The following is a 25,165-nucleotide window of genomic DNA, read 5'->3' as shown; positions in this document are numbered from 1 at the left end:
TCCATAATATTTAAAATGCTATTTAGTTTTTTAATTAAACAAACAGAGGTGATGTGTAAGTGCTCAGGCTGCCATGAGAAAATACCACAGACTGGGTGGCTTAAACAACAGAAATTTACTTCTCAGTTTTGGAGGCTGAGAAGTTCAAGGTAAGGTGCCCATCAGCTCTCTTCTTGCCTAAGAAGGCTGCCTTTTAGCTGTGTCCTCTGAAGTGGAGAAACAAGAGTTCTCTCATTTCTCTTCTTAGAAGGGAATTAATCCCATCATGAGGACCCCACCCTCATGACCTCATCTAACCCTAATTACGTTCCACAGGCCCTCTTTTCAAACACCATCACATTGGAGGTTAAGGCTTTAACACATGAATCTTGGAGGGACACAATTCAGTCTACAGGAGGCAGCAATGCCCAACCTCAACAGAGGAGAAAGTGCTGCATTAAGAGTTGTGAGACCTGAGCTTAGAAAGATTTGTCATATGGAGGATGAATGCTAGACTAAAGAGCCACTGAGTGTTCCATCAAGGCAGTGCAATGGTGAGAATTGTTTTAGGAAAGCAAATCTGGTGGTTGCTTATGGGATGAATTTTACCGGAAGAAATCACAGGTAAGAAAACCATTTGCGGGAGTAATGTAACAATCTCTGAATAAAGACCCACATTATGATGACAGCACCCCATATGCACCACTGACACGAAGCCTTTCCTGATCCTTCTACAAGACGGGATCTCTTCCTTAAATCTACATTTTTCTTATGTTTAGGGGTTGCTCATGGAACCCTTAAATTCCGCACTATATTGTGCTTGTTTCTGTACTTATCCCGTCCACTTTGCAGTTCCTCTGGTAGGTAGCAAAGGGGCGTCAGAGCAATGCAAAGCCCAAAGCCAGAATGCAGCCATCGGGGGGACCTCCCGCGATGGGCCGGGGGTCCCAAACTCCTACCCAGCAGGATACGCTGCAAAACTTCGTGGACTTGACCACATCCTTTGACGTCCAGGGGTATGCACAGCACCACCACCAAGTTCGGCCACCCCCCACCAAAGGACGCTCTCTGAGCCTCCTGGGTGGCAACTCGCAATGACTGCGCTTAACGGGCTCCAAACGCTGTGGAGCGGATGAATGATTATCGATTGATTTCCGAACCGTATGGGAGCAGAGAAGCTCCCCGTCCTTCTCCGGGAAGGGACGGCAGCCAACCGAAGGCTGAGCGCGCCTCCTTTTCTATAGCAGGGCTTGGATTGCTCAATAGGGCCTTCCCCACTCTGGGATTTCGCGCATCCCTTTTAGCAGTAGGGAAAGACGTAAGCAATAATTAAGATTCTACAGCTATAAAGTACACATTACGTCAACGCATATGCCAATACAGAACTAAAGGAAACGGTTTCGCTCGTCTTTAACGCTAGGCGCCTACCCCTTAAGAGGGCACCTGGGTGGCTCAGATGGTTAAGCGTCTGCCTTCCGCTCGGGTCACGGTCCCAAGGTCCTGGGATCGAGCCCCACGTCGGGCTCCTGGCTAGCCTGCTTCTCCCTCTCCCTCTGCCTCTAACCCTGCTCATCCTCTCGCGCTCTCTCTCTTTCTCTCTCTTTCACCCAGCTCACTCCCTCCCAGGATGCTTTGCGCGCCGCGCAACCCACCCCCATCCCAGAGTGCCTTGCGCGGCGGGCTCGCTCCTGGTGGGTTACGTGCGCGCGGCGGGCGCCGGAACGTTCTCTCGGGTGGTTGCCCCACCCACTTCGGCCTTGTCTTCTCGGCCACTGGGGCTTGAAGTTCCCGCCAGGTCGCGGCTGGGCGAGAGTGATGCTGCCCGGCCCGCCTTGGCTTTGAGGAGAGAGGAGCGTCCCAGACCCCTTGCAGCTTCCTGACGGCGCTGAGCCCCGGCAGCCATGTCCACGGGGTTCTCCTTCGGAACCAGCACACTGGGCTCCACCACCGTAGCCGCCGGCGGGACCGGCGCAGGCGGCGGTTTCTCCTTCGGGACGGGAGCATCTAGGTAACCACGCTTCCTCGCCTTCCCGGCCCGGGTCCTCCCCGCGAGACTCCGGTGGGTGGGCCCGTCCCTCTCTCTTCCCGCTGGCTTCCTTTCTGGTGGGCCTGGAAAAAAAAAAAAAAAAACTTGCGCAGCGCCAGCCTCGTAGTTCTGCCGTTTGGCGGCCTGATGGGGAGGATGGTCACAGGGTTGTGAAGTCCCCAGAATCCACGATGGTTCACACAGTGTCCCTACCGAGTGGGGTCTGGCTGGGTGAAAGGGCCTGGGATTTCACGCCGAGCCCTCTCAGTGCGGCAGTCTGAGGCACAGAACGAATGAACGACATTGTGGCTACTCTGGAGTTTCAGAAAAAGACAATAGGAAATTTTAAGGAGGACAATTACAAGTTTATCTCTGATAATTCAGATTCAATTGCAGGATATACGGTTTTGGACATTCCAATGCTTTAATGACTTTGTGGCATTTTAAACGAGCTCACATCTTTGTACCTCATGGAACCCTATCCTTTGTTACTGTAGTTTCTTGTTTTAAATACGTGTTGTAGAATTTATTGGTGATAATTTTGAACAGTATGTGCAAATTAGTGTACGTGAGTGTTGTGTTGTAATGACTCACATTGTCTTTTGCTTACACTGAAAAATGTAGGTATAGCATATTTGTCGTTTTTGTGCAACCTGCTAAACCACCACTTCAGGCGGTGACGAAATACAGCTAGCAGAGGTCCAGAAAGAGACAGTTAAAATAGTTAAACGTCATTTTCATGGTGAGAGATTTAATGTTTAGAACTCAGTCTTTAAAAAGGTAAAAGTGGAGGAGTTAATGAAATCAAGAAGTGTGCATAGAAAGTGTTACAAGGTATCTCCTGAAGTTGAGGGATGTCATTGTAGATTAAAAAGGCAAAAATATCTTCCTTGTATTAGAAGGTGGGGGGGGGCAGACTACATAGTCAAGTAAAAAATCTGGGAATTTCCCTTAATACCTCCTTTTCTCTCTGCACCTTTAATCAGCAAGGCCTGATAATTTTAATTATTCAGTTTCCATTTGCTTCACTTCCAGTGCCACCATCCTGTTGCAAGCTCTTGTCATTCATGGAACAAATATTCATTGAACACACTCCTATATAATAGACTCTGTTTTAGGTGGTGAGATAAATAAGGGTCCTGCTCTCCTGAAGCTTACATTCTTATGAAAATACTTAGGATTTCTTCCAGGTTTTCAACCAGTAACCCTCCTCATATTTGATGAAAACTATTCCCATCATCTCCTACTTTGATTAGATCAGTGGAATCGTAATTGCTGTTTCAAAAATCTACTTTGATGTCAAGCCCTTTTTAACACATAATCAGAGTCATTTTTTAAAATTCCCATTGCCTTCCTTTAATGATTTGTCATCCTTGGAATGAAGTAAAAATAAATTTTACCATGATCCACAAGATCCAAATAATCTGGAACTTCTTCAGACTCATCCTGAGCCCAACTCGTCATTTCAGTTTGCTACAATTCAGTGATTCAGACCTACCATGAAAAAAATGACAGGCAAAGAAATAACTGAAGCGAAGTTTCAAAGGAAGATATTTACCCTTAATTTATGTGATGCACTTTGATATTTTCTGTTCTGTTCCATTTCATTTTTTAAAATGCCAGTTGTGATCTACTAAATTGACTTTATACTCCTAATCTTAGTTTGAAAAATACTGCTGTAGCAACTTGGGCATTTTCTCAGTTCCTCAGGTAGGCTTGGCCAAACCCCTTCCCACTTGGGAGCAGTTCCCTCTGATTGGAATTCCCCTACCACCTCCTGCCTCATATGTCAAGCTAGTGTCTACTTTTGGGACTCAAATGTTAACATCTCCAGAGAGGCAGTTTTTAGATCTGCAAGTGTACCGGAGGTTTCCATCTTCATAGTACCCTGTAACATAGCACTTATCACAGTTGTAATCAGTTCGTTGTATTTTTTGTTGACTTATTTTCTGATCCCAGCAATAGAATAGAAGCTCCATGACAGTGAAGACTTTTTCATACTGTTTTTTTTTTTTTTTTTTTAGTAGACACAGTGGAGCTCAATACACATTTTTTGAATGAATGAATGATTGAGTAATCTCTTTCTCTCACTTAACTGGAAACTTCCTGAACTGGATCTGAGTCTTATTTACCACTCCATCCTCAGTCCCTATGACAATTCCTGGCACATGAAGAGGGCTTTAATAAATATTTGTTGATTGAGTAAAGGAGTTATTTAGTGATCAGCTAGAAACATGTACACAGTCTTTAGAAGGGCTTAGATAAGGGGCACCTGGCTGGTTCAGTCAGAATAGCATGAAACTCTTGATCTCGGGATGGTGAAAGCCCCACACTGGGTGTAGAGATGAATAAAATAAACTTTAGAAGGGCTTACATAAATGAACGAAAGGAGACACAGTCTAACATTTGTCTGGTGGAGTACTGGTTTGGAGACCTGACTTCCCCTAGTGCCATCTGCTGATTTGGTCTCTTTAGGTAAATCATTTTAGTGAAGTTACTTTCCAAGCCTCAGTTCCCACATCTGGAAAAGGGGTATAATATATTTACTTCACAGAGTTGTTGAATGAGGTAAAGCATGTAAAAGTACTTAGCATCATATCTGGCACTTGGTAAGTGCTCAATAAATGTTACTTTCTAAGTCCACATTAGGGCATGCTGGAGAAGTTAAAACAATATTCCTGACCTGTTGGAGACAACTTGGCTTTTCTGTAACACATCCTGATGAGTCATCGGCAGATAATAGTGGTTTGAGGCAAAACTTGGTCCTGTCTGGGGTAGCTTTTGTTAAACTAAGTGAATTTCTCTTCCGCGAGAAATTTCTCTTTTGCTTTCTTGAGTAAGAAGATACCACTTTGATGTATTTCTTTGGTAATGTTTTCACATTTAATTATGAAACACTTCATTGTGTCTTCAGTTATCTTAAGTTGTCAAAAATTTTAAATATTTTGTCTAAAAATACGTAATTTCACTGTACATCTTTTGTATATTTATGGAATAGCAGTAAAACCAAATGGGATCACTGAATTATTTGGGAGGGAGGAGAGCATAATAACCATTTTCTTAATTTGAGGTCTTCAAAATTTGCCAATAACGTTTATTAAAATACCTTTTTATTTCAGTTGATTAAGTGTTTAAAGATTTGTGCTTTGTTGGTGAGACCTTGCAACCCTGTTCTGCCAACCCTCTGTACTTCACATACCTATGCTCCTAGAGATCATTTTAAAATCAGTGATAAACTAAGACATAGGGTACACTCCCTTTTTTCCCCCCTACTCGGTGTTGATGCCTGATTTCAGGTTCTATTCCCCTCATGGTGATGGGCTGGCATAATACCTTGTACATAATGTGTTTAGTTGAATTTATTAAGTTCCTACTGATGACAGTAGTAACAACATTTATTAAGTGAAGTTAATTCACCATGCACAATCTCTTAATCTTTTGCAAAAAATCTGTTAAGTGGGCACTGTTATTCCCATTTTGCATATGAGGAAATAGAGGATCAAAAAGGCTAAGTTATGTCACACAAGTCCCAGGACATTGGGGAGCTGGTACTAGAACCCAGCCATAACACTGTTGCCTCCTTAAATTGAAATGTCCCAGACTTTTAAGCTTTTTAAAACTGACCTTGGCTTTTATGGTGATTGTGTCTGTATGGAAGGGCAGGCAGATGGAATAAAGATACCTATATAGGATGAATGGGAGCTCCCATTATGTTATGTGTTATAATCTTTCTTAACTCTCCTACACAATTTTTGGAGTGTCAAGTTGTCAAGATTTTTTGTTTATTTTTATAATTTGCTCTCCCACCTATAGATAGCAAATATGAGCCCCTGAGTTTTGATAAGAACAGTTGAAATTTGTGAACTTTGTTCACATCCTTTGTTATTATCAGCTGTTCTTTTTAAGCTTTCAAGAACTCTGAAGAGGATTTCTGCTGATGAACGAACACATAATCTGGATAGAGGGTAGTTTTGCTTTGTATTTTACTCTTGCCAGGTTATGTTTAGTCCTTTTCCCCTTCCCACACCGACCCCAGTTCTTATTGCTGTTTTGGTGGCGAGAAAACTAACTGCATCCCCCACTCCCCGCCCAACTCCATAAATATGGTGATATAGCAACAGAGAGGTGGTGAAGACAACTTAGAATAACTTTTCTATTTCTGAGTATGTTTTATTTTTCTTTATGTTATTAGTAGTTGGGGAAGAACAAATGTATTTAGAAGTGTGAACTATACATGAGTCATTCAAGAGGAAAATGATCCACATTCATAGGATTTCTCTATGGCCATTTTAAAATATGCTAGCTTTCAATAAAACTTATAAAAGTAGAATATGTGATACTTGGGATCTGAAATCTTTTGTATGTGACTTTTTTTTTAAAGAGAACAGGAAAATACTTGAATTTGGTTTGTTAAAAATAGTTAGTTCCTTTTGTATCCTATGGTAATATATTGAATACGTTAAATGAAAGAAAGTACTTAACCTTGAAGAGTTAATTTTTATTTTTCTTAAGGAAATACTGGTTCTAGTAGACTTTGTTTTGTGTTTTTTATAAACAAGCAACCCTTCTGTGGGGCTCAATTTTGGAACTCTTGGAAGCACTGCAACTCCTGCAACTACATCTGCTCCTTCAAGTGGTTTTGGCACCGGGCTCTTTGGATCGAAACCTACCACTGGGTTCACTCTAGGAGGAACAAATACAGGTAAGGAGGATTGTCACATTTTCAGGGAGTAGGTATGGGATATTCTTTTTCAAGTTCTGTTCTATATCTCTTCCCTTTACAGGAATTGTCTTTGGTGACAGACCTAAAAAATGGTAAATACTAAGATGAAAAAATATATAGGGATGTGGGATTAAGGGCCCAACATTGGTTATGATGTATTTTAGTGTAAAGGAAAACACACATTTAGGGGTGCCTGGGTAGGTGGCTCAGTTGGTTAAGGGTCCAGCTCTTGATTTCCTCTCAGGTCATGATCTCATGGTTGCAGAATGAGCCCCTCTTTGGGCCTCAGGCTCCTCAGGGAGTCTGCTTGAGATTCTCTCTTCTCCCTATCCCCCTGTCGCGCCCCTCCCCCTCCCACACTCAAGCTGTCTTTCAAAAATAAATAAATCTTAAAAAAAGGGAAGGAAAACACATTTAAAGAAATAAGATCTTTTTTTAAATAACACACAAAGAAGATACACATCTCTTTAAATATAATGAATTAATTTAATTTTTATATTAGATTATATAATGCAGTGTTTAACCTTAGTGAAGATAAGCCAAGTTTACCAATTTGGACATTAATTTAGCCACATATGTGGGACAGTCAGCATCCTATCTTACTGTAACATTATCATTTACCTTCCTAAGAGATGTTTTAAGTTTTTGTATTATTAAAACAGTTGTTTCGATGGCAAAAGGGCAAGAGGTCAAGGTTTTTGGTAGACATTTCAATAATAAAAAGCTGTTTGTTTTTTAATACTTACAGACATTTGGTTATTATTAAGTTAAAAATATGTTTCACTGGTGCTGCTGTTTAAAAAGTTTACTTCTTTATTTACTCTTTATTCTCTACCCTCAGGGACTCTTAGTCTCTGTTACCACTTTTTGCATTGACCTTCCAGCTTTGACTGCAGCTTTTCACAGCAATACATAGAAAATGTAAGAACTGCAGGAGTAAATATGAGAGCAGCCAGTGAGCTTCTTGAGACAACACTGTGTGCCAGTGTTTGCTTGGAGTAGCTTTTTTACTTCTTGCCTAGTGTTGTTATAAGCATTAGTTGTTTGCATTTATAAATCTTATTCCCTAATATATCAAATTATATACAGCCTGTAATATGAAAACCAGTGCTATAGGAAGAATGTTTGTTTTAGTGGTTATGGTAGAAAATACTGGTTGTTGTTGTATCACACCCTCAGGATGACTCCCAAGTCTTGCCCTTGTGATAAACTCCGAAAAATGTCATCTTCCATTGATGATTAAATTTTATTTTTCTTTTTGTCCCCAGGAATAGCAACAACTATAACTACAGGATTAACTCTGGGTAAGAATTTTTGAGGAAAGATCCCAGATCTGTGGTTTTCTACTCTTCTCTTTCTTAATATCTCACAGAGCTGGGGTATAGAAGGAAGCATGTAAGGAACCTAATATAGATCACAGACACTGACTCATCACAGAACCTTTCAGTATTGGAGTTTTTAAAAAAGTCAATGACTTTTTAATTCAGAAAAAAACCCTTAAATACAGATATGGGGGCGCCTGGGTGGCTCAGTCGTTAAGTGTCTGCCTTCGGCTCAGGTCATGGTCCCAGGGTCCTGGGATCGAGCCCCACATCGGGCTCCCTGCTCAACAGAGAGCCTGCTTCTCCCTCTCCCACTCACCCTGCTTGTGTTCCCTCTCTCGCTGTGTCTCTCTCTGTCAAATAAATAAAATCTTAAAAAAAAAATAGAGATATGGTTTTTCTGTGGAGATTTATTTCACACTGAACTTTGTAGTCATTTGAATCCTTTTAGTGAAAAAAAGCAACAAACTATAGGCCAGAAGTCTTGGAATTAAACCCTGCTTGTACCTCCAAATCATTGTGAGGTCTTAGGTGGTCATAGAGTATCTGGCAGCTTTTAGTTACCTATAAAAGGGGTGTATTGGACTAAAACGTTTTTGGATTCCTTTCCAGCTCAAAAACATCATAGTTCTCTGTAATGATATGCCAAAGGGAATGTGAGTGAAGTAGGATGGCAGTTAATAATGTCAAAGGAAATGAATGAATGAGAGGACAGTGAGGAAACTCAGTTAAAGTTAGATTTATTAATTTAACTGACATTAAATAAAAAGTTTAAATAAACTAAAGATTGGTGGACTTTCTTCATTTGGATGCTACTCACCTGTTACCAGCAGAAGGTGTAACACATCTGTTTACTACCAGAGTTTTGGACAGGATTGGCTTCAAGGGCAAGCAGTTGGATTCTCTTATTTTCTGAGATTGGAGAACCCATACAGGATTTCAAAGCACTGTACTCTGGCAGGAATTTCTGGTTGTGGTAAGGGCAATCCAGAAGTTTAATTTCTGGCAGCTGCTTCTCTCAGTGCCTTGAGGAGAAGCCAAAATGCAAGTCGTTATGTATTTCTTTATTTAATATTTTTGAGTAGCTATTACTTCCTAACTCTGTGGCCTTAGGTATACATAATGCTTTGAACATTTAGTATTAGCTGTTGGTGTGGTGATGGTACTGGTGGGGAGGATGGTACTGATGATGTCAGCTGCTGAGTGCATGAGCAAGGCATTCAGTGGGTTATGAGGTGAAGGTGACTGGCAGGTGTAGTAATATGTTCTTGTGTGATCTGGTAAATGCTCTAACAGATGTATGAAAGGCACCAAGGAAGGCAGAGGAAGATAAGAGTAGGAGTTTATTTGGGGTGGCAGAAAACATCATTCCTGATGGAGGAGTGGAAAGGCCCAATCATAAAGGGATCCAGGGAAATAGGAAAAGTACTTGGTTCTTAGAGTTTAGGATTCAGAAGTGGGAATGGTAGGGAGAGGGGGTGTGAGGAGCATGTGGGTGCCACGCCTTTTGACTCCAGTGTAGAGATAGTATAGAGCTAATGGGAGCCTTCAGTCAGGGAGAATCACCGGGGTATTATTTTTTCGTGGTGTTCTCTCATTTTTAAAGTAACTGAAGTAATTCGAAGAATAGATTAAAGTTTAGAAGGACTGATAGCACAAAAACAAATTAAGAGGTTATTGTAATTGTTCTTGAGAGGGAGATGACCTGAGCTAAGGGTTTTGAGGTTGCTTGTAATCCAGGGATATTTCTGCAGTAGAATCAATAGGATTTGTGACTAATAGAATGCAGGAGAGAGAAGGAACATCAGGGGTGATTATGGTTTCTGGCTTGAGCAACCAAGTGGACCATGGCAGGGGATTTAGGAACGTTTTTGTATAGGGAGACGAGGTGCAAAGGGAAGGGACATCCAGGTGGAACTAACCAGGGGAGACTCCGGTAGGTGTAGATTTAGACCCATATTCCCCTAGTGGAAATTCTGCAGTTGGGAAGTATGGAAGCAGGTCTGGAGCCATAGGCAGTATCATTTAAGAAGTGAACAGAGGAAGGAGATGGACAAAAGCAGATTGAAAGGCGTAGCAGGAGCTGACAGAAACACAGAAGGAAGTGGAAGCAGTAGAGAAAGCTGGTTTAAATAGCCTTGGAGGGGAGGGATGTTTTTCTGAGTATAAAGAAAAGGAAGGATAAATGTTGTTTTAGGTAAATCCAGGGATAGAACTGAAATTGGATTTCAATATTACCACATTGATTGGACTTTCTTTTGCTTTTCTTAAATCATAGGGTCCTCTTTTAAGTATTCACCATGATTTGGTTCCAACTTCTATATTTTCCTTTTTCATATATATCCAAATATCCTTCTATCTACAAAAGTAGGATCACAAACTTTTAGGGATCCTGATTGAAACTGGTATAATACATACACAGTTATGGTAAAATAGGGTTTGTTTGTTTGTTTGTCTGACACAGGAACGCCAGCTACTACGTCCACGTCTACAACAGGTTTCAGTTTAGGATTCACTAAACCTGCCGCATCTGCCACACCGTTTGCTCTCCCTATTACTTCTACCTCAGCTAGTGGTCTTACTCTTTCGTCTGCTCTGACATCAACTCCAGCAGGTGAGGCAGAATGCAAAAAGTCACGTTTTATGGTTGAATTTTATTTTGTTTTTGGCTAGTGAATATAGGTATCCACCTTTATTAGGTAACTTCAGTTTTGGAAAGTTTTTATTTTAATCAGCAGTTTTGACCTATAAAATTGCTGATTTGTGAAGGTCATCATTGGGCTTTAAAGCAGCAGGGGCCATCCTAGAAGCTGGTCTCTATTTACAGAGCAAAGCAGGGATAGGGTGAGAGGTAAAAATGTAAAACTATTAATATCCAAGGAGCATTTTGGTGACAAGGAAGGATAAAGAGTTTGCCTAAACCTTGCCTGGCTTTTGAAGGCGAAGTTGGTGTCCTGGGTTGAAAACTCTTTATTACTGTCTGGAATCAGTTACCTGATACCATTCTAGTATTACCCAAAACTCTTATTTCTGTCACTAGCTTTTGCTTTAAGGTACTATTTGTCTTTATTCTTAAGTATATATAATTTTATCTTTAGTGAGTAATTTTTCCTAAGAGCGAATTTTATCATGGACATGAGGGGTTTTTTTTTTTGTTTTTTTTGGAAATGTTTTGCATTTTCTCTGGTGTTCTTAGAAATGTTTCCTTGTAAAGCCTTACAATTTCACTTTTTATAGCATCTACAGGATTTACCCTAAATAATTTGGGTGGAACAACAGCCACAACTACCACTGCATCAACAAGCCTTTCCTTAGGGGGAGCCTTAGCTGGTTTGGGAGGGTCGCTTTTCCAGAGTTCAAATACAGCGACATCAGGTAATTGATGATACTCATTTTCCAAAATAGTAAATATTTATATTTAAATTTACTTTATATTTTGACCTTTTACAGACCACTTTGTCTCTTTAACCTGTATGTTTTTTGTTTAGTATGAAAACTGAATTATAAAATACTGTTTTTCATACATAATTGGACATCTTAGCCATATTGTAGAAATAAATTTTTCTCTTTCTCAATATTGACTGACTAGATAAAGAAGCAAAGAAGGGCCTGTTTAAGGAGCCTGTAAACTATTCTAGAGAAACTTACCTTTTTAATAAATGGCAGTTGCATAGTTTTGGATCATTTAGTATCTAAGTTCATTGTAAAACAACTTGACCTTTTAAGCCCTGGTTTTAAGCATGGCTTTCCATTACAGACGTCAGGAAAGGGTTGGCATGCTTTGAAGACAACATTTTAGAACACAAGTATTAAATTTATTATAGTCAGGCAAAATACTAAAGTACCAATTCACTTGGCAGAGAATACTTAATATTTTTTATCTTGGTTTGATTTTTCATTACATGCTTATTTTGAAATTAGCCTCATGTTAAGGATTCTATGGATGTTTTGAATATTGGGAATGAATAATAGAGGAAACATGATACTATATATAATGTAATAAAATGTAAGAGTGAGAAAAGCTTTCCTCTGACTTGAAAACATTGTATGATTATCTCAAATAGCAATATCACATCAAGAATTTCTCTTTAACAATTTATGAGTTAGGAAAAACATGTTTTTCAACATTGAACATGTTGAAATCACAGAATTTCCAATAATACATATGTTCATTTATAATGGCTATTTAATTTCAGAAGTTTTACTGAACACCTATAGGTGTCTAATACTTGGTTGTGTGGGAAAGATGAAGGAGTATGACCTGGTGTTTTCTATTAAACGGTTCTTTCATGTACTCTATTCAGATACTAAATTTAATGAAGAATCTCTTGGTCAATGGGAGGGGAAAAAAGGAGATGGTGAAGATAATCTGTAAAAATTTGTAGCATTTAAGTTTGCGTTGATCTTTCAAATACTTATCTTTGTCACTATTGTCTAACCTTGTGGGTATTCAAAATGTCTCGTAATAACCAAATCACTGGATGACTATAACATACGTTCTTTGCAGGATGAGTATTTAAACATCTCTCCCCAAGATTCCTATGAGAGCAAAACACAAAAATAGCAGAAAGGGGAGGTGGAGGATTGTTTTTGTGTCTCGCTAATGAGTTTTTAGGCCTGTTCTAATTTTTGCTAGGCTCTAGACACGCGTCAGTGCTTGATTTATGGTTATGCTAACCTAAAGATGCCATTGATTTTTTTTAAAAAAATGGACCTTTATTTAGCTATATTTTTTGTCACACATTGTCAGTATTTAAATCCGGTTTTCAGTTATCCCATGCTCTTATCCAGTACATCCTACTGTTTCCTCTGTTTCTAAAGTAAATAGCATCTGTCCAAAAAGAACCACAGTTGTGTCAGCTTGGGAATGCATGGACTTAGATGATTTACCAATGCACGTCTTTTTAAAATTTTGCTACTTGATTCACAAGCATACATTAATGACTTAGGAGTAACTATAGTTTAGTCCCTTCAGTTCCTTTTGTCAGTGAGGTAGAATTTAAATAAATGAAGTCTACTTCTTTCATTAAAGTTTTGTTAAGAAAACGTAGGAGTATAAAATTTTGATGATGTTTGAACTGTAAGGCTTCCAACTCTCAGTTCTTTAAATTTCATTAATAGTAAAACTATTTGCTTTATGTTATACTGAAATCTTATAAATCATTAGTAGATTATTTTATTTATTTATTTGTTTATCTGTCACCAGCTTTATTGAGGTATAATTGAGAAGTAAAATTGTAAGATACTTAAAGTATAGAGCATGATGATTTCATATATACATGCACAATGTAAATTCCCGTCAAGTTAATTAACACATCCAATATTAGATTATTTTAAAAGTATACAATTCCAAAGCATGACTGGAAGACAAGAAGTATTCACCTGAAAATACACAAACTAAAACTGCTTTTTTAGGAGGGTTTAAAAAAACTAAGTAGCACGTTCACATTTATTGAATTAACAGATACGCTCTGATGTTTTTAGTAAAGAAAAATTGATAGACCCATAAATACAGAGAACTGATGGTTGCCAGAAAGGGTAGGGAGGACAGGCAAAATGGGTGAAGGGGGAAGGGGGTGGTACAGGCTTCCAGTTACGGAATGAGTAAGTCACTGGGATGAAAGGTATAGCCTAGGTAATATAATCAATGTTATTATAATAAGGTTGTATGGTGACAGATGGGGTAGTGACACTTGTGAACATAGCATAATGTGTAGACTTGTCAAATCACTGTTGTACACTAATGAGACATTGTGTGGTGACATTGTGTGTCAACTACACTTAAAAAAATGACCTAAAAAGTAAAGAAGTTAAAATTACATCATCCAAACTATATATACCATTGACTCACTCCAGACTTATTCCTTGTTATTTACTTAAGTATGAAGAAAAACGGGATCCAACTTAAAAGCATTTGAGAGCTTTGGTCATTAAGGGAAAATCATTATAAAGACTTTCAGTGAACTTTGTAAATTATATTTGGCTTATTTGTAGGACTTGGACAGAATGCTTTAGGCTTGACTTTGGGAACCACAGCAGCTACTTCAACTGCAGGCAATGAAGGTCTTGGTGGTATAGATTTTAGTAGCTCATCAGATAAAAAGAGTAAGTAATGTTATATTCTAACAGTAACTTAAATTCCTATGTCAGGAAGATTTTTAGTTATATATTCAGTAGTAAAGTTTTTACTTTTAAATTTGTTTGCTTTATGTTTCACAAATTTTGTGTGTATTGTGTGTTTAAGATTTTATTTTTGTAAAAAACAGTTTTGTATGTGCGTATGTCTTATGTAGCTATCTTAATGTGTGTATTAATATATATTCTTAAGTTGGGATCATGCACACATATAGGGTATACAAGTTGACCCTTGAACAACATGCTTTGAACTGTTTAGGTCTACTTATATGTGGATTTTTTCCAATAAATAACAGTGGAATACTATAAATGTGTTTTCCTTATGATTTTCTTAAAACATTTTCTTTTCTCTATCTTATTTTATTGTAAGAATGCAGTATATAGTACATATACCAATAGTACATATGTGTGTTAATTGACTTTATATTATCAGTACAATTTCTGGTCAGCAGTAAGCTATTAGTAAAGATTTTGGGGAATCAAAAATTATGCACGGATTTTCAACTGCCTGGGGGGTTGGGACCCCTAATCCCTGCATTGTTCAAAGGTCAACTGTATTGCTTTGTAATCTGTTCTTTCTCGTGATTATATCACAAGTATTTGTCAGTTCAGTAATTCTTTTAGGGGTATTCTACTGCTGCTTAATATCAGCATTATGAATTGATATATCATTAATCAACCATCATTCTATTGTTAGTGTTTGTTTTCAGTTCATTTATTCTAGGAAGTAGAAGCTCAACATATTGAGCATCTTTATAGAAAGAGGCAAAATAGTATTGTAGTTTAAGGGTATAGACTTGAGCTGAAATCATCTGGTTTCAAATCCCCCCAACTATTTACAAGCTCTGTGACCTTATTCAAGTTATTTATCCTTCTGTGCGTTAGTTTCTTTATGTAAAGTGGGGGAAAATAATAGTACCTACTTGACAGTGTTGGTCTGAGGATTACTAATTATAAGACTTCAGCAGAGCCAGGCACATAGTAGATGCTGTCTAGGTGTTTGCTTTTATTATAAATTTTCATTCATATTTTTGGTTATTTTTTCAAGACAAATACCTAGAAACTGAATCATTGGCTTAAAGAAAGGGACAGTTTTGGAGACCCTTGGTATATATTGTGAAATCACTTTTCAGAAAGGTTTTACCAATCTATTTCCCACCAGCCAGTATGAAAATGCCCTTCTCGCTATGTTCTTGCCATGCTGAATATTCTTTTTAAAAATTGCCAGTCTAGATTCATTTTGAAAAGTGTTTTAGGGACGCCTGGGTGCCTCAGTCAGTTAAGTGTCTGCCCTTAGCTCAGGTCATGATCCCAGTATCCTGGAATCGAGTCCCACATCAGGCTCCCTGCTTAGCGGGGAGCCTGCTTCTTCTCTCTCTGCCGCTCCCCCTGCTTGTGCTCTCTCTCTGTCAAATAAAATCTTTAGAAAAAAAAAAAAGTGTTTTAGTTTTGTTGTCCCTGTGCATGAGTTTTTGTTTTGCCTTGCAATGTCTCTTATGCCTCTGGTGAAAGCATGTTTCAGTAGGGTATATATATGCATATTGCATTGAACCCCTCTGAAGAACTTAGAATGAGGTAATAGATGAAGGTGTAAAATATGCCGTGTCCATGTATCTATGTAAGAATTTTTTGTTTTGGACATGGTTTTTATTATATAGAGATACTATTCTAGGGTGAAGTACTGTTTTAAAAGTTGGCTATCCTAAAATCCTTTTAAACTTAGAAAATTTGGGATTATTTTTATTTGAATGAAAATTGACTGATTTTTAAACATAGGGGTCTATCTCTTGTTTTTACTTAGTTTTCTTTGTAGCAACTTCAAAATTAGAAAAATTATCTTAGATGTTTTAGCAGCTTATTTTTTTACTCAGCTGGAGCAGTTTGGTACCCTCCAACTACTTTGATTTTAATTATGAAACTGTTTCTCTTTTTATTGTAATTGCATTTAGGTTCTATGTGAAAGAGCTGATTGAGGCAAAGGAGTAAGAGAAATATAAGGAGTTAATCTCCCCTCTTTTTCCCCCCCGCCTTCCCCCATTGTCTTCCTCTCATGTTATACCTTAGAGTTGAACAAAAGGAATATGTAGAATAAATATACATGACCTGATGTACCACATCAGTTCCATTTAACCTGCTATACATGTCAAGGGATTCTTTTTTTGATGTAAAGGATTTCTCTGTTTCTCTAGTAGCTATATCAGTTAGCCTGGACCTACAGTATTGGGTTTAATAGATGAAGAGTGGTAGGAAGCAATGTTCTGTAAGTGGGGGCAGCATAGAGCAAGATCTAGAGATGAGGATGATCTTTACTCTTTTGAAGAACTGCTGGAAGACCAGCGAGCTACAGCACGGGAAGATCAGATTCCAGACATCATAAAGGGAAGGGCCGTGTGTGCCACTTTAAGGAGTTTTGTAATTACATGGAGGACAGTTGAGACCTGCTAGGGTTTTGATGTGGATAATGTGACATGAGATACGTTTTTATTTATTTATTTTTTAAGATTATTTATTTACTTATTTATTCATGAGAGTCAGAGACAGAGTGGCAGAGGCAGAGGGAGAAACAGGCTCCCCGCTGAGCAGGGAGCCCAACGCGGGACTTGATCCCAGGACCCCGGGATCACGACCTGAGCCGAAGGCAGACGCTTAACCATCTGAGCCGCCCAGGCGCTCTGAGATACATTTTTGAAGAAGAGCATTCTGGCAGCCATGTGGAAGATAATGTGAAGGAGGGCAAGAACAGTTACAGAGTGCTGTTAGGGAGCTTTTAGAGCAGTCCACAGGTATTACAGATGCAAAGCTAGATAGACTAGTCAGGGCCCACGGGAGACTAAAAACAGGCCTAAGTTTTATGTACACAGGTTTGTCTGTATAAACTTCTGTGAATATAATAAAAATGGAATATCAAGGAAAGAGCAAAATAGTACATTAATGAATAAAAAAGTTGAACTATTTGGAAAAAAAATTAAATTCCTACTTTATATTAACTGTGTCTCATCCAATCAAAGACCCCCATCTGTAGAACATGGGTACCAATTTCAGAAATGTTAAACTATGAAAGAGAAAGATCTTAGAATCAGTGAAATACAAAATATGGAGAAATAAATTATAGTTAGATTAAAGAGGTAAACAAAAGAAACCCCATGGACAAAGGCAAAAGGTAAATGACAAATTGGAAGAAAAATACTTGATTTCTAGATGCTTATTTTTTCACATTTTAACCTCTGAAATTGAGATGTGTCTTAAAATTAGGGTCTGATTTTAGAAATAGACACATGAAATATATATATGAGACAAAGAATTAATATGCATAATGTTGAAATAGCTCTTAGAAGTCAGTGAGAAGCATACCTCAAAGATGTACAAATAGCCTGAATAGGCCGTTCACTAAAGGAGAAATGTACTTGTCTAAGTAACATTTGAAATGTTTTACTTAGTACTGTCAGAAATACGAATTTAGATTATAATGAAGTGGCATTTTTCACCTATATACTGGCAGTGATTGTTTTAAAAAAATATTCATTGTTGTTGAGGGTGTGGTGGAAAAAGTACTCTTACTCATAGTAGGTGGGAAGATAAAGTGGAACAATTGTTTTAAAGGATCAGTTTGATGTCAGAGGCGTTCCCTGATGTAATCTTTGACCTATAAATTCCTCTTTTTTTGGAATACAAATAAAGTCATGCACAAGTATTTGGAGATAAAGACATTGACTATAGCAGCATTGTTTATATAGTGAATGCTCATATGTTAAGAAGAGGGTTGGACATAAAGGTTCTGATACAGCTATGTCATCAGTATTCTGTGGTCATTTAAATAATGTTACGTGACTTGGAAAAGACTTAATTACAACATGCTGAGAAAATATGTTAGCATAACTTATAATCATCCTGATTGCTTTTAAAAATGTGTGTGTAAGTGCAGAAATAGGTTATAAGAGGAACCATTAAGGTTCTCTGGTGGGATGAAGTTTTGTGTGTTCCTGTATTTTCTTAATTAAGCAGGTCTTATTTTGTAGTGTGAAATAAATTTTGGAAAAGGAGAAAGGGAGTCACTGCATTTTGCTGACGGAAAATTTTTCTTTTCTACTTTTAGACGTATACTGTTAATGATAACCACTAAATAGGTGTTAGTGAGAAAGTAGTTGATATATCTGCACACATTAATAACTTCATCTTTAAAAAAAATTGCTGCTTTTGTAAAATATTTAGAGACGTCCAGGTAATCTGACATATTTTAGTATTGTAAACTGATAGAACCTAAGAAAGCATCAAGTAAAACTCTCAGGAGTTAAACTGCGCTAAGCAAGAATCTTTTTCATGGAAGATAGTTGAAAGAGGAAGATTCTTGCCTTTAAAGAAATAGATACAAATCAGCTACATAACTGTCTATTTATATGTACACAAACATGTCTCCATAACATGTTTTGTTTGGAGTTTATGACAACTTATGACCTCACATGATGTATAAGAGGCAGTCTAAAAAATGCTTAGCAGTTTCTATTTATACCCTAGTTTGTGTTAAATTAAAACTTGAATTTGGAATACATTGTTAAATGACCTGTTCTTACATGAAGCTTCTTGAATTTTCTAGGTGATAAAACAGGAACAAGACCAGAGTAAGTTTGCAATTTTTAATTGAAGAATTTTATTTGTTAATTTATAGGCAAGTGGTATCGTTGGAAGTAAATGAAACCATATAGGCATTTAGAAGAAAAATTCTTTTAATCAGTTTTTGTCTAAAATAAAATAATAAACATATGCAAAGATTTTGGAAGGTCAAATCTTTAATTTTTAATTATTAGGAAAATTTATAACCAATTCTTTGTAGAATACTTTATGCTCAATTTTACATATATATACCTTTTATATGTAAATTACTATACCAGTACCATTTATTTTCTTATGATGAAGAGGGAGAAAAGCCTCCATATACATCATATATGTTTGAAGATCACTATTTTTACTACCACTTATATTTTCTCACCTAATTTGTATTACATTAAATAAAACATTTGTAAATAAATGATCGAGTTCATGCCTCCAAAACATCTTGTGTATATTTTAGCCCTATTACATAAATGAGAAAGCTGGAAGAGATTGAGGTTTGCTTAGGGTTGTATCAAGGAAGTAGTAGCAGATGTGTGACTGAAATTTAACTCATAATTACATTACAGCATGCCAAATTTCACCTATTCCTATCCTCATTAAATATTTATGATTCCCTTAGCCTATTCCTAGTTTTTATTTTGTTGAAGAACAAATTGAAATTATTAAAATATAGTGAGCATCTCATTATGAGAAGTTTTGTAGACTTTCTTTAATGAATGCTTTAATATTTTTAAACTGAATAAAAGGTCAGTCAGAATTTTTGAGCCAGGGGAACTTAGTTCAATATTTAATCTAATCTGTTGTATTTTCTAATTTTTTTCTTAAACATTTGGTCAGATGCATTTATGTGTACTTAACAATAGATGCCAGTCTTTTTAGAAAAGAAATCTCCCTGTCAGATGAAGTGGTAAAGTTACTTTAAAGGTCAGGAAACTTACGGTTTTTTATAAAGAGATTTGAAATCAACCATGAAAGCTATAAATGGGCAATATTTGCTTTATTTCCTCCGCTTTAACACATACTTTAGTGGAACTCAGCTGTTAGCTTTTTATAATCTCAATGGCTTTAATACATCTGTGGCATTTTTCTTAGGGATAGTAAAGCACTGAAGGATGAAAATCTACCTCCTGTCATCTGCCAGGATGTTGAAAATCTCCAGTAAGTGTGTAAAATATAATTAGATAAATCATGTTGAAGAATGTTAGAATAAATTTTAGGGGGAACATCTCTTCTTCCTCTTAAACATTTTAACTTGGGTAAAAATTTTAATATTTTTATAAACGGAGAGAAAGCAGAATAATAGGAATTAAAATTTTTTTACTGTCATTCTGAAAAAAGCATGTGAACTGTAGATGAATTTTTAATATTTCCTTCTTAAAACACTAGGACTCTGACCAACCTGTTGTAAATGTACTTTTTTCCTGTAGGAAACCAAAAGTGTATTTTTTTAAGTCAGTTTTATATATCTTCTTAGGAAATTTGTGAAGGAACAAAAGCAGGTACAAGAAGAAATTAGTAGAATGTCTTCAAAAGCCATGCTTAAAGTACAAGAAGATATTAAAGCTCTGAAGCAGCTTCTGTCACTGGCTGCCAGTGGATTACAGAGAAACACCCTCAATATTGACAAGTTGAAAATAGAAACTGCCCAGGTAAACTAAATTACAGTCATTTTATTGTAGAGTTTTGTTTTGTTTTATGTAAGTGGAAATCATTCTTTTATAGACTATAAGACTTGATACAGATATACTATAAGAAAACCATATAGCTTGTGTACTTTTAAGTTGCTTTAATAATAGTAGTTACTAGTTTGTATTGAGTACTTGCTATTTATGAGGCAGTATTTTAAGCAGTTTATATTTATTAGTCCAGTTTAGTTTTCATGACAGGTCTATGAGGTAGGCACTCTTATCTTATCTATATAAATAAGAAAATGGGCAGAGAGCTTTGTTAATAAATGGAAGACCTTGGATTCAGACCCTGGTAATCCAACTCTAGAGGTGATACTCTTAACTAGTTTGCTTCCTAAGAGTGCCTGCTGGCTAAATTGCTATATTATACAAGCTGGGCAGAAAAATATGTTTTTAAAAATCTGTCAGCGATTAAATAAAAACTGTATCGTGCTTTATAAATAATTCTGATGACTTACTAGTCTTATGTCTTAGTTAAAAATGTTAATGAGGCTCATGTTTTTTGTCACTCATGTGTACTTGTTTTTTGTTTCTATGGTATAATATATTTAAAATATATAGTACATAGTTCTTATCTACATTGTTGGGGAAGATTGATGGTAGATGATTTGTTTTATATTTCACAGTTATAAAATATGCTTGATCTGATTGTGGCAGTCTAGAAATCTTTCCCTAGAGTTTTCCCTCATCTATTAATGAACTTTATGTGATATGCCTTTTTAAAAATTTATTTATTTTAGAGCAAACGAGAGAGAGAGGGTGCACGCTTACCAGCAGGAGGGGCAGAGGGAGAGGGGGAGAGAATCTCCAGCAGACTCCATACTCAGCAGGGCGCCCAATGTGGGGCTTGATCTCATGATAAGTGTGCCACCCAGACGCCCCTGTTATATGCCTTTTTAAAACATGGGCTTATCAGAGTGCTATGCTCTTCATAAAGTGATAATAATTTAAGTAAAAATTTTAAAGGTGCTCATATATCCTTTTTTATTGAAATATGATTTACATATAAAACTATATTAGTTTTAGGTGTGCAATGTAATGATTCAATATTTGTATATATTGCAAAATGACCACAACAAATCTGGTTAACATCTACCACCATACTTAGTTAAAAAAATTTTTCCCCTTGAGATGAGAACTTTCATGATCTACCCTCTTAGCAACTTGCAAATATACAATACAGTATTATTAACTATAGTCACCATGCTGTACATTAAATCCCCAGGACTTATTTGATTTAAAATTGGAAGTTTGTATGTGCTTATGTGTCCTCAAGTCAACTATTAGAGAATACTTTGTGATATTTTTAATAAAAATGTGTTACTAAAGTAGCTATTCTAAACTATGATGTTTAAAAGGAATTCAAAGCCTTTATTGTCTGCTTTCAGATTTCCTGGTTGCCTACAAACTCTTTAGTTAAATATGATTAAGATATTCTCCCATGTTTTTTTTCCACTTATCGTTCTGTATACATCATCAGATATGTATGTATCATCTTTCTAGGAGGAAGGAAATGTTAGTTACGCTTTTAGACAGTGGACAATGTTTAGACTCTGATTAAACATTACATGAAATTATAAATTTCATATGTGAGATATATGAAATTATATAAATTATATGGGAAGGGTCATTAGCACAGTAGTAGAGGAAGCAAACTCAAGAAAAAGAGAAATGAATGCTATAATGGGATCCATTGTAACTCTAGCACTGGATGATTCCATTCATAAATATTTATAGAATACCTTTTATGTATCAGACTTGTTAATAGTCTTGCAGAGATAAAGACCCAACCCCAAAGATACTAAAAGATTGGGTAGAGTATAAAGGTGGCAAATGAAGAAGAGGATGAGTCAAAGTTTCTGTAAGGAAAAAGTCATCTAAGTCGAGTTTAGAAAATTTTTTAGGTGATATCAAAGAAATTTGATCTAAGATTCTTATTTCTAATTCAGGAATTATTGCTCTACTACAGTTTAGTGAATTATCAGTTGAGAAAATATTCTGACTCCCTTAGTGAAGTAGTTATCAGTCTTTTTTAACCCTTAAACCTTTTCTTCAAAGAAAGCCTTTTTGGGAAATGCAGGCAATTCTGAGGAGCAGTGTTGTGATTGACCAGAATCTTATGAAAGCAAAATCTCTTAAATCCTTCATTTTTTGGTTACATAACTCAAGAGTTTAAATAAGAAAGGAATTTAAATCTCTTCTTTTTGGGTAGGGTAGGTGCCAATGGTTTGTTGAGGTTACATGCAGTCAGTGAGCATTTTTAAGGATCTGTTATACACAGAGCACTTCAACAGAAGTGTTTGGGGTCAAAAGACTTAAAATATACTAGGGAGAATGAGTTAAATCAGTTGGGTAACATGTTCCAGGTACAAGGTATGATAGAGGCACAAAGAACTCAAGTGGGCACTTTTATCATCTGTCCAGAGTAGGATACCTTTGTGCTGAATTTTGAATATAATGAGTGTTCACCAGGCTGGTAGAAAGAATACCAAGCAGAGGCATGGAGCCACGAAATAGGCACGTTTGAGGATCTGTAAGCAGTTAGGTATCATAGGAGCACTGATTATGAGTCTGGGCCTGGCAAGAGGTAGGCAGGGTTCAGAGTTAATAGTCCAGATCCCTCCAGGGCATTTGTCCTAAAGTGGGATAGGATGGAAGACTGAGGTGAATGAAAAGGAAGTGGAAAGAACAGATAGAGACTGTTAGAGACTTAGTTTGGCAGTAAGATGAGTGCAAGAGGTTGCTGCAGGGAATATAAAGTTAAGGTACTTTTTTTTTTTTTTTTTTAAATAAGAACTTAAATAGAGGTTGAAAATCAGTGAGGTGATAGCAGTGTGGGATGTAAGGGGGTAGAACCAGAGTATCAGTCTTGAAAAACCACTGGCTAAAAGAGAGGAATGGCATTGAGGAACAGTAGAAGGCAATATAAGAATGGTTAGGTATGTAAGCTTTAAAATGGGGCTGCTTTGATGCAGGTCTCAGGTGTCCCAGCTACATGGGTCTGGACAAGTTACCTCCTGTCCTTGTAAGTTCCCCTCTTCATTGGTATCAAGGGAGACGTCACATACATTATAAGGTTGTTACTGAGGATGGACCATGTACACATAAAGCCTTTAGCATAGTGCTTGGTACATAGTAAGTTGCCAGAATGTTAACTCCTGCTGCATCAGCCTCAACATTATTATTGCTATTACCTTGCTTTTTTAAAATAGCATTTTCTGTATTTGTATATTAAAGATTTTAAAATAATAGCAGAGTCTTTTGCTGTAGATGAATTAACTTCATGAATTTTACAGAAGTCCATAGTTATTTTTCTTTTTTTTTAAGATTTTATTTATTTGTCAGAGAGAGAGAGAGCACAAGCAGGGGGGTGGCAGGCAGAGAGAGAAGGAGGCTCCCTGCTGAGCAAGGAGCCTGTGGTGAGGCTCGATCCTAGAACCCTGGGATCATGACCTGAGCCAAAGGCAGCCGTTTAACCGACTGAGCCACCCAGGTGCCCTGAGTCCATAGTTCTTAAAATAGATCAGCAGCTCATTGTAAATTTATCATAAAATTTTTTAAAGGTGTACTTTGTCTTCTTTGGGAAGAGGTTTTAGCAGCTTGTAAAGCAGGTTAAACATAGCATGTTCTCATAGCATAAGAGTGGCATTGTTTGAAGTTTCAGTCCAGAGAAAATTGGTATTTTTAACTGGTCTTTTTTTTCTTTAATCCTCTGATCTATTAGGAGTTAAAGAATGCTGAAATAGCTTTAAGAACCCAGAAAACACCACCTGGACTCCAACATGAAAACACAGCTCCTGCTGAGTAAGTTACTAGATTTTCTCACTTTAAGAAAGCAAAACAGTACAATACACAGGCTAAGAATTTTTAGTTTACTCTGTAGCAAACCTGGGTTAATAAGCACTTAACATGTATTTCTCCATTTAATTCTCATAATAACCCTAAGAAGGCAGTTCTTACCTTCATTTTATTGGAGGGTAAGTGACAGCTAAGATCTGAGCTTTTAACCACTATTATGCAATTATAGTTTATTTGCCTGTTACGTACAGGGCCTATTCCACTATATTAAATTTTGCAGGTAGTAGAAACTTATATTTTTATCAATAAGGACTTTTTAATTTAAAAATAATTTTATGATCATCCCTTCCTTAAACAGGCATTCTAGAAATAGTTTAACCCTTTTACTTATTTGCATAGTTTTATTCATATAGGTAGTAAGTTTTCAGGAACAGCAGTTAGAAGATGTAGATAAGTTAAAATTTAAAAAATCCACCTGCAGTCTCATCATGTAGGTTGTGTATTTGTGTAGTTGCCATGTGATCTCTATCTTGTTTCTTTTCTTTATATCCTTTTGTGTTGCTAGAGATAATAATAGCTAATATTTATCAGATGCTTACCATATGCCAAGCGGTATGCTTAGCACTTTACATACTTTATCTCATTTTCTTTTTTTTTTTTTTTTTTTTTTTAAAGATTTTATTTATTTATTTGAGAGAGAGAGACTGAGAGAGAGAGCACATGAGAGGGGGGAGGGTCGGGAGGGTCAGAGGGAGAAGCAGACTCCCTGCCGAGCAGGGAGCCCGATGCGGGACTCGATCCAGGGACTCCAGGATCATGACCTGAGCCGAAGGCAGTCGCTTAACCAACTGAGCCACCCAGGCGCCCTACTTTATCTCATTTTCCA

The 25,165-nt window shown here is 37.0% G+C and overlaps 1 protein-coding gene across 3 annotated transcripts in view; it reads left to right on the top strand.

The window, feature by feature from the left end:
- The first annotated feature begins 1,666 nt into the window (after positions 1 to 1,666).
- Positions 1,667 to 25,165, top strand: part of NUP58 (nucleoporin 58) — a 39,983-nt gene continuing 16,484 nt past the window's right edge. The window contains exons 1-10 of one of the 3 annotated variants that reach the window (XM_036117249.2): positions 1,667 to 1,987; positions 6,565 to 6,707; positions 7,997 to 8,032; positions 10,515 to 10,664; positions 11,288 to 11,425; positions 14,045 to 14,155; positions 18,777 to 18,801; positions 19,886 to 19,951; positions 20,268 to 20,442; positions 24,206 to 24,285. In XM_036117249.2, coding sequence (XP_035973142.1) covers positions 1,881 to 1,987; positions 6,565 to 6,707; positions 7,997 to 8,032; positions 10,515 to 10,664; positions 11,288 to 11,425; positions 14,045 to 14,155; positions 18,777 to 18,801; positions 19,886 to 19,951; positions 20,268 to 20,442; positions 24,206 to 24,285 — 1,031 coding nt within the window. In that variant the 5' untranslated portion in view covers positions 1,667 to 1,880. The remainder of the gene's footprint in view (positions 1,988 to 6,564; positions 6,708 to 7,996; positions 8,033 to 10,514; positions 10,665 to 11,287; positions 11,426 to 14,044; positions 14,156 to 18,776; positions 18,802 to 19,885; positions 19,952 to 20,267; positions 20,443 to 24,205; positions 24,286 to 25,165) is intronic. The other 2 variants (XM_036117250.2, XM_078070552.1) reach the window with 2 other exon arrangements.

Source organism: Halichoerus grypus, chromosome 4 (assembly GCF_964656455.1).
Source record: "Halichoerus grypus chromosome 4, mHalGry1.hap1.1, whole genome shotgun sequence".
Lineage (NCBI taxonomy): Eukaryota > Metazoa > Chordata > Mammalia > Carnivora > Phocidae > Halichoerus > Halichoerus grypus.
The sequence above is the reverse complement of the archived record's forward strand: the minus strand, read 5'-3'. Positions and strand labels throughout refer to the sequence as shown.